A 10,000-nucleotide genomic window follows, 5' to 3' on the forward strand; every position below is an offset into this window, starting at 1 on the left:
TGGTATTTCTTTATTCATTGTGTTTGATTTTAGTGATTGTTTGTACGTCTGCTTCTTCATTTCCTTCACACGAGCAGATGAAAGAAATATCCACCGTTGTTATACTCAAAGGACCAGTGCGCGGGATTTAGTGCCATCTAGCGGCCAAAGCGCAGATTGCAACCATCTGAATTAGTTCGGTAATATAGAAATACTTGATTGACAGCTGTTATTGGTACTAGATGAGTCTGTTTGTTTAGTGGAAGCTTTAGTTTTTCTATCTTTCATGTTTCCTCATTAAACTCTGAGCAAAGAGACCTGGAGTTACACACTAAACCATCTTTTAAATCATATTTAATATTTAAATGATATTTTAAATAAATAAACCTTCTGACGCAGAGAGTGACGATGAGTATTATTTATATTTGCTGTTAGTGATGAAGCACAGTGTGATACAGAGAGTTTAACAGTAAAGACAGAATAACAAAGTCTCACTGCTGGAAGACAGAAAACTTTTAACTCTGTACAACAGGGGTGTCAAACATGCGGCCCGTGGGCCAGAACCGGCCCGCTGAGGGGTTCAATCTGGCCCACTTTCCTTCCTGTGTTCTTTTCCTTCCTTCCATCTGTCCTTACTCCCTTTCTTCCTCCTGTCCTTCCTTCCGTCTGTCTGTCTTTCGTACCTTTCTTCCCTCTTTCCTTTTGCCTGTCTTCCCTTCCTTCTCTTCTTATTTCCTTCCTTCCTTCCCTCCATCTTTTTAATGATCCGGCCCACATGAGATCAAATTGGGCTCTATGTGGCCCTTGAATGAAAATGAGTTTGACTCCCCTGCTGTAGAAGAAACCAAGTTTGATGTTTGATGTATTTGTACGACTCTCACTGAAGTTTTAAAGGCAGGTAAGTCTATATAATGTCAGAGTATAATGTATTTGTCACTGAAATGATTCACGTCATCACATTTACTGCATCATAAAAAATATAAATATACATTTTAAAATATGATCCTAAATATATCGAGCAGACAAAAACACAATAACAGCTGATTACATGATCATTTAGCCCGTTTACTTAATGTAATAAAGCTAATAATATATAACAGCATATTATTACATTATCGGCTGCAGTTACATTTGTAAAGGATATGTTTTACATTATTGCCAAAAAAGTGGTTTTTGGCTTTATTACATTAAAAAAAACTGACACAATTATGATGTAATCGACTGTTATTACGTAACCAGTCATAATTAGTCATTGGAGGTTATTATGTTATGTTATTACGTTACCGGCTATTATATAAATCGTGGTCTGATTATTGATTATTGATGAGTACATTTATGAAACTGCAGAATTTAAACAGTTCTGTTACTTTGATTTATTCACTATTAATAATGTAAAACAAGTCAAACAGTATAAAAGTCTCCAGACGGGATTTATGTGTAAAAGAACGAGACGACTCAGAGTTTTGCTTCTATACGGTGATCAAAACACCAAAAAGTTTATTGCAAATAAAATAGATAACCGGCGGCGTGAAAACGACCGTCTGCACAAATACAACCAGAAAGAAAAGAAAACAGGAATACTTTATATTTCATAAAATGAAGAGGGGATACTGAACGTCACTGAGCTGAACATGAGCATGATCCTTCTAGTTTTGTTTTCTTTTTTTATTCCTTTTTTTTTTTACATCAAAATACAAAAACTGTGCATCTCTTAATAAAGCATCAAACATCAAGAACATCAAGCTGAATGATGTGAAGCTGAAAACTTCCAGTCAGAGCTCAAAAACACCCCGGACGTAACGAATCAAACCGTTCTGCAGATCGCCATGACAACGATTTAACTAAAAACCACCACAGAAGAAGAAGAAGTGTTCCTGTTACAGTAACGCTGAGTGATGTCAGGATTTAGAGCTGCAGGTCATTTTCTGCTCCTACGTAACGTCGACATTGGTGGTAAATGTCTAACAAAGTGACCGTCGTTGGTCCTGATGAAGCTTTTTAATAAGTGCTGACAGTAGAAACTCATATTCTCATGTTGACAGGAAGAAGAAACTTTACTGATGCTGCTGTTTCACATCTGATGTTCTAATCTGATCAATCAATGAATGGAAATGTTGATTAAATGTTGATTCATTGATCTGACGACTGTCTCGATGGTTTATGTTCCTCTTTAAGGGTCTTGTTCAGTTTCCATTGACAGAGAACAGAGGAACTTTAATTATCTGAATAGTTTCTAATGATTGAAACTCTCAGATGTGACGCTGCTCACACACACAGCTGAGCTCCCCTTCAGGACCATGTGTGTGTGTGAAGCTCATCTCTGATATTTGTCTACAGAAATAAAACTGATTTGATCCGTTACAGTCTGAAGACGCCTCGGCTCATTCTCACAGCTCATTTGTTGAGGAGGCTACAGGCCCCGCCCCTCACAGCCTCTCCACCAATGAGGTTTGAGAATGAGGACTGGAAGTGTTCAGCAGAGGAGGTTCAGTCTTCCTCCTCCTCCTCCTCCTCCTCCTCCTCCTCCCTTTGCTCCTCTCAGGCCAGAACTTTAAGACTCATGTCAAACTTCTACTGAACTGTGACCTTTTCTAACGTTTGGTCCCTTTGGTTTCTAACAGCTGTCGTACATTTAAACCGTTATTAGTTCATGAAGAGAGACACAGCTCACACCTGACCAGAGTTTTAACTGCAGATTATTAATAATTCATGTTTCTGTTGACAGATTTCCAAAGAAGTCGTTGGTTTCCATTCATTCGGACCAGAGTTTAAATAATCAATCCATTAGTCAAGAGAGTTTTATTGTCTTAATTTGGTCTGAATGTCAAAGACCAGGACTGCACACAGACTCTGTCCAGTGGTAATGAATGGAAACCAGAATGACATCATTTGTAAATCAGTCAGCAGTAACAGAACATATTCACGATTTGCAGTAAATCAGCTAAAATTCCTCCTTTTAAAGCAAAATATAACTAAATTAAAAATCTGAGAAAGAAAAAAAAAAGCCCCCATAAGTAGACGCAGCTTCACAAAGGTTGAGAAAAACTTCTTTAAAAAGGAAATCAAACTTTCTGTATCAGACAAACTACATGAAGAATTCCCCAAACGCAGACTTTAACACCCGATACTGAACAAACAGGCGGAGTTTCATCAGTTTTTATTAGCTGCGATGATTCAAACGTACCGTCAGATGTTTTAAACTATGAATAAACGACAGCTTTAATAAAACGTACAAACCGTCTGCGTCCAGATAAACAAACTGAAACTTTGAGCTCCAGCTTTGGTCTTAAAGCTCTGGCCTTTCACAATAAAACTAGAACAGAGAAACAGAAGAGAAAACGCTGAAAGTGAGAAAGCAGAAGGCAGAGCGATGAGAAGCCGGCACCAAACACACCCGGAGGAGCCAAGAAGAAGAAGGAGAAGAAGAAGAAGAAGAAGAAGAAGAAGAAGAAGATGAAGATGAAGATGAAGAAGGAGAAGAAGAACAAGAAGAAGAAGAAGCGTGGAAACAAAGAGCAGCAGCAGAGCTCTGTGATGTACTCGCTGTTCTCCGTCCTCCTCAGAAACACTCGTTTTACCACGTGACTTTTTGAGGCTGTTGAACGTAAAACAAGCGCTCCTTCTTTGTCTGAGCCCCCCCGGCTGCGCTCACAGCTGGGGGGGCTCAGAGGAATCATGGCAGGCACCGAGTCTGAACTGTTGTAACCAAACAACCTTTAATCACGACGCCGCGCCTCGTGGCTATCAAACACGTTGGCAACATGAGCCCCGTTTCCCCGGCAACAGAGAGGAAGCTGGAGAGGCGGGAGAGGGAGGGGCTTCGGTGAAATGTGGCGGCAGCAGGCTGGATGGGGGGGGGGGGGGCGGGGGGGCAGGGGGGCAGGGAGGAGCAGCGATGGATGCTATTGGTCCTTCTTCTCTGAGTCCGATGAGTCCTCTTTAGCATCCTCGTCCTCAGGAGGAGTTTCCTCGTACCTGAGGAAGAGGAGGAGCGAAAAGAAGAAGAGGGAGGAGGAGAGAAAACAGAAGCCTTCATGTTATCATCAATCAGCAGAAACCTGTTCACTGCTACATGAATGAGGTCATCATTACAGATCAAAGCCAGTGGGGGGTGGAGTGAGCCGTTTCCTTTATTAGATTAGAAACTATTTTATTAGTTAAATAATAAAACCCTGTTCACTAGCAGGTAACATCATTCTTACTCCTCTCATTCCTTTTACTTATAAATTCGGGGACGTAACAAACTAGCTAAGACGTGTGTTCATGTTAGATAGATAAGAAGGATTATTGTTCAGTCTGTGGTTGTTGTGTATCAGGATGCAATCAGGCTCAGTGTGACCGTCATGTTATCAGTTTATTTCCTCAGGATGTGACATTTCTGACTTTGCTGTTCAAAAGAAACCAAATGTACTGATGAACTTCATTACTAAAGACTATTTAATCACATCTCTGCACATATTTTAAAACATTTGTGAGTGAATAATATGATATAATTGTGTTTATGAGAATGTTTCCGATGACGATGCAAACGGAGCGACAGAAGAACAGACAGACGGATGGACGGATGGATGGATGGATGGATGGATGGATGGATGAGATGATTAGGGGCCTGTTTACCTGCCCAGGTGAGAGAGGAGGGGGGAGAGTTAAGAGAGAGGGGGCGGGGCCTCTACATGGAGGTGGGCTGTAACCGACGGCGGCGGGGAGAGGAGCCTGTCGCCATAGAGACGGCATCCATGGAGCTCGCCAGGCTGGCAGGAGAGCCGCTGACGGTGGGGAAGGAAGTGAGCCTGGGAGAGCCAGGAAGGACTTCCTCTGACGACTCATAGCTTCCCACGGGGGGAGGGGGGAGGGGGGGTGGATGGGAAAGGAGAGACGTAAGAAAGAAAAAGAAAAGAAACAGGTAGGGAGGTGGAGAAGATAGAGAAAGTAAGGAGAGGGTGATAAAATAAGAAGGAAACAGAAACAGGAAGGAGACAGAAAGAAAGAGCGTCGTAAGTTTTTATCTTAAACTCTGAAGTTAAAAAGCTACAAAAAGAGCTCCGATGCTAACAGAGAGATGAAGGGATGAGACGGAGGACGAGAGGAAGAAGAGAGGAGAGGACAGCGAGACGAAGGGATGAGGAGGAGGAGGAGGAACGGGAAATGAAACGATGAGAAGTGGCGGACGAGACGAGCTGCTGTCAATCAAAGACGTGATGATGATGATGATGATGGAGGATGAAGAGCAGATTCATTAAAGGATCAATCTGCTGATTTTCTACATGACGTGACGATTCGGAGACTACACTCACACAATCGCCACGACAACCAGGGTGTGTGTGGTTGCCGCGGTTACTCACCTGAACATCTCTGTGAGCTCTCCTTTGAGCAGTGCCACGACGACGGGGAAGCCGACGCAGGCTGGAACCAGGTAGAGCAGAGCGGGCTGCAGACAGGAAACACACAGTCAGTACACAGCTGATCAATAATCAATCAAGACTCATTGTAGAGACAAAGAAGCATAAATATAATCGGCCTGGGCGTCACAGGAGGGAAAAACTGATGACTTTTAGCATTTAAATGACTGAAAGAGGCTTCTCACCTGTGCGTGTTTGAAGGTGTGCATGACGAAGATGGTGAGGCCCAGGCCGAAGATGTAGGCCAAGAAACTGGCATAGAAATACGTCCTGCTGTTCTTCTTCAGGCTGCAGCGGAGAGACGGACGGATCATGACATCACAATCATCACATCATCAGAAGAAGAAGAAGGAGAAGAGGGAAGGTGAGGTGTTACCTGACGTCGAAGCGCAGCAGCAGAGCGATGAAGATTCCTGGGATGACGATGTCTCCCAGACCCAACATGGCAAAGTTACTGGCATCAAGACCCCTCTCCAACAAGTCCTGAGGAAACACCACTGCAGAGAGAGACGGCACATCAGAGGAGAGACGGCACATCGGAGGAGAGACGGCACATCGGAGGAGAGACGGCACATCAGAGGAGAGACGGCACATCAGAGGAGAGACAAAACAGCAGAGGAGAGACGTAACAGCAGAGGAGAGACGGCACATCAGAGGAGAGACAAAACAGCAGAGGAGAGACGTAACAGCAGAGGAGAGACGTAACAGCAGAGGAGAGACGTAACAGCAGAGGAGAGACGGCACATCAGAGGAGAGACGGCACATCGGAGGAGAGACGGCACATCAGAGGAGAGACGGCACAACAGAGGAGAGACGGCACAACAGAGGAGAGACGGCACATCAGAGGAGAGACAGCACATCAGAGGAGAGACGGCACATCAGAGGAGAGACGTAACAGCAGAGGAGAGACGGCACAGCAGAGGAGAGACGGCACAACAGAGGAGAGACGGCACATTAGAGGAGAGACGGCACATCAGAGGAGAGACGGCACAGCAGAGGAGAGACGGCACAGTAGAGGAGAGAAGTAACAGCAGAGGAGAGACGGCACATCGGAGGAGAGACGTAACAGCAGAGGAGAGACGGCACAACAGAGGAGAGACAAAACAGCAGAGGAGAGACGTAACAGCAGAGGAGAGACGTAACAGCAGAGGAGAGACGGCACAGCAGAGGAGAGAGGGCACATCAGAGGAGAGACAAAACAGCAGAGGAGAGACGTAACAGCAGAGGAGAGACGGCACAGCAGAGGAGAGACGGCACATCAGAGGAGAGACGGCACATCAGAGGAGAGACGGCACATCAGAGGAGAGACGTAACAGCAGAGGAGAGACGGCACAGCAGAAGAGAGACGGCACATCGGAGGAGAGACGTAACAGCAGAGGAGAGACGGCACAACAGAGGAGAGACAAAACAGCAGAGGAGAGACAAAACAGCAGAGGAGAGACGGCACAGCAGAGGAGAGACGTAACAGCAGAAGAGAGACGGCACATCAGAGGAGAGACGGCACAACAGAGGAGAGACGTAACAGCAGAAGAGAGACGGCACATCAGAGGAGAGACAGCACATCAGAGGAGAGACGGCACATCAGAGGAGAGACGGCACAGCAGAAGAGAGACGGCACATCAGAGGAGAGACAAAACAGCAGAGGAGAGACGGCACATCAGACGAGAGACAGCACATCAGAGGAGAGACGGCACAACAGTGGAGACGGCACAACAGAGGAGAGACGGCACATCGGAGGAGAGACGGCACAGCAGAGGAGAGACGGCACATCAGAGGAGAGACGGCACATCAGAGGAGAGACGGCACAAGAGAGGAGAGACGGCACAAGAGAGGAGAGACGGCACATCAGAGGAGAGACGGCACAAGAGAGGAGAGACGGCACAAGAGAGGAGAGACGGCACATCAGAGGAGAGACGGCACAACAGAGGAGAGACGGCACAACAGAGGAGACGGCACAACAGAGGAGAGACGGCATAAGATTTAGACACAAACTGAGTCTCACATACTCACATTTGATTGGTGCTTCAAAGGACTTGGCGACTGTTACCATGACGTTGGTACCGAACACCTGAGGAGAGAGACGCAGGTTAAGATATCAGCATTACATCATCCTGAATGAGTTCAAACCATCATCAGCCTTCATGGGATTGGCTGAGAGTTGATCAGGTGATTCAAGTTAAGGCCGGTGTTACAACAGATTCATGACCATAAGTCTGCTTTTCTTTGTTCTACACTCTGCCCCACTGTGTTTCTACTGTTTCACTGTTGAACTATAATTAGCTGTGAATGAGGTCACACTGTGAGTAATGTCGGGTGTATGACTGGTAGTTAAACTCCAGGACTTGGAACGACTTCATAGCTCCATTAAAGATCCATCTGCCCTTTGGAAATGAGATCTATTAAAAGAAGATTTATGAGACAAAAGTAAATATGAGGCTGGAGGCTCCGCAGGCAACAAGCAGAAAGATCCATTTATAGAGTTAGAGAGCCTAAAACAAATCAAATAATCAAACTAGAAGGAATCCAGAAAATTAAATATAATTAACTTATATTTGGTTGTAACAGCCTGGCAGCAGCAAAGAGATATTCTCAAGTTTTAAAGGGAGCCTTGTTTTTCTAACCAATCAGAGAAAACCAAAGTCAGGAGCTCCCGGCTGTCAGTCAATACATGAACGTACTTCTCTTCTCTCACTGAGGCCCACAGCGTCACTATGGCCTCTCACAGCTTAGCAACTGCTGATTCCTGCACTCATCAAATGTAAGAGCTTCCAGTGGAGGAGAATCAACACGATGATGCAGCAGAGCTTCATCGTGACTTTCAGAACTTTCATGTTGTAGTTTTAACGTTAATTCAGATTTTATCAGCGTGAATCATTTTAGATCAGAGGTTTGATGTTTTTATTCGTGTGTTAGAAGAAGTCGTCTCACCCAGAAGACGTCGTAGACGAACAGCCCCCCCAGCAGGATGCAGCCGGTACTGACGTTGTTCAGGTGGAGCAGCTCCACGCCGTTCAGGGCGAACGCCAGGCCGAACAGGTTATTGGCTATCCAGTGCTGTGATGTCATAAAACACTGACAGGTTATTGGCTATCCAGTGCTGTGATGTCATAAAACACTTGTCACTTTTAAAGCTGCTGAACCTCGTCAGTGACATCAGGTAAAATATGAAGACAGTGAATCTCGTCGTTACCTTTTTGAACAGGTACCACACTCCCACCACACTGCTGATGACCAGACACACCAGGTTCTTGGTGTCAAACTCATAGTTGACTATTTCTGCAGAGAGATGGAGAGAGAGACGGGTATTCATCACGAACAGTTTATCACTTCATGCTAGCGTCACATGTTCATGTGGAAAGTTTTGGATTCAGTCACGTTTCCTATGAAACTGTCTGCAGACTGTTTCTATTAAACCTTCTGGTACTTTAATCATTTGTTGGTATGGTGGTGTGGTATGGTGTTGGGTTGGTGTTGGTATATTGGTGTTGGTATATAGATGTGGTGAAGGTGTTGGTATATAGATGTGGTGAAGGTGTTGGTATATAGATGTGGTGAAGGTGTTGGTATATAGATGTGGTGAAGGTGTGGTGTTGGTATATTGGTGTGGTGTTGGTATATTGGTGTGGTGTGGTGTGGTGTTGGTATATTGGTGTGGTGTGGTGTGGTGTTGGTATATTGGTGTGGTGTTGGTATATTGGTGTGGTGTGGTGTGGTGTTGGTATATTGGTGTGGTGTGGTGTGGTGTTGGTATATTGGTGTGGTGTTGGTATATTGGTGTGGTGTGGTGTGGTGTTGGTATATTGGTGTGGTGTTGGTATATTGGTGTGGTGTTGGTATATTGGTGTGGTGTGGTGTGGTGTTGGTATATTGGTGTGGTGTGGTGTGGTGTTGGTATATTGGTGTGGTGTGGTGTGGTGTTGGTATATTGGTGTGGTGTTGGTATATTGGTGTGGTGTGGTGTGGTGTTGGTATATTGGTGTGGTGTTGGTGTGGTGTGGTGTTGGTATATAGGTATATTGGTGTGGTGTAGGGTTGGTGTTGATATATTGGTGTTGTCTAACCTTCTTTGGCCTCTCCGGAGCCCTGCGTGAAGAGCAGCTGATATTGTTTGTTTGGGAAAGAATCTGGAAATATTCTGGACATCAGAGGACTGAGAGACAGAGACAGAAACGTTACTAACACATTTAATGACTAATAAATGTTTACAGGTGTGTGTGAGAGTGTGTGTGTGTGTGTGTGTGTGTGTGCTTCACCTCATGGTGTGAGACAGAGCCAGGACTCCCAGGACGAAGAAGTAGACAGACAGCAGCAGGTTGATGTACTCCTGAGAAAACACCTGCAACAAAACATTTAAATCAACGAGAGATGATTTACTTTGTTCTTCTTCCAGCTGAAGCCCCTGGAGGAAGGCCGAGGAAACCCTGTGTTACATCTTTAATGACCTCATACTGCAGGTTTGATTGAATAGAAGAGCGAATCATCAGCCTCTAAAACATCTGTAATACTGACGTGGATCATTTTAACATAAGCAGACAAACTTTATATGATTAATATGTATTAAACCATCCAGGGAGAGGGAACCTTTAACCCTTTATAGGACACTCATTGAAAGGAAGGAAGGA

The 10,000-nt window shown here is 44.9% G+C and overlaps 1 protein-coding gene across 2 annotated transcripts in view; it reads right to left on the reverse strand.

The window, feature by feature from the left end:
* Positions 1-1,440: 1,440 nt before the first annotated feature.
* The window catches only part of hm13 (histocompatibility (minor) 13), a 17,561-nt gene continuing 9,001 nt past the window's right edge, over positions 1,441-10,000 (reverse strand). The window contains exons 3-11 of one of the 2 annotated variants that reach the window (XM_053317080.1): positions 9,632-9,714; positions 9,440-9,528; positions 8,569-8,654; positions 8,307-8,432; positions 7,389-7,446; positions 5,755-5,875; positions 5,564-5,666; positions 5,322-5,407; positions 1,441-3,954 (exon numbers count right to left, since the gene is read on the reverse strand). In XM_053317080.1, the coding sequence (XP_053173055.1) occupies positions 3,882-3,954; positions 5,322-5,407; positions 5,564-5,666; positions 5,755-5,875; positions 7,389-7,446; positions 8,307-8,432; positions 8,569-8,654; positions 9,440-9,528; positions 9,632-9,714 (825 nt within the window). In that variant the 3' untranslated portion in view covers positions 1,441-3,881. Of the gene's footprint in view, positions 3,955-4,625; positions 4,809-5,321; positions 5,408-5,563; positions 5,667-5,754; positions 5,876-7,388; positions 7,447-8,306; positions 8,433-8,568; positions 8,655-9,439; positions 9,529-9,631; positions 9,715-10,000 lie in introns of those variants that run through there. The other variant, XM_053317081.1, reaches the window with a different exon arrangement.

The sequence above is a fragment of the Scomber japonicus genome, chromosome 4 (assembly GCF_027409825.1).
Source record: "Scomber japonicus isolate fScoJap1 chromosome 4, fScoJap1.pri, whole genome shotgun sequence".
Classification (NCBI taxonomy): Eukaryota; Metazoa; Chordata; class Actinopteri; order Scombriformes; family Scombridae; genus Scomber; species Scomber japonicus.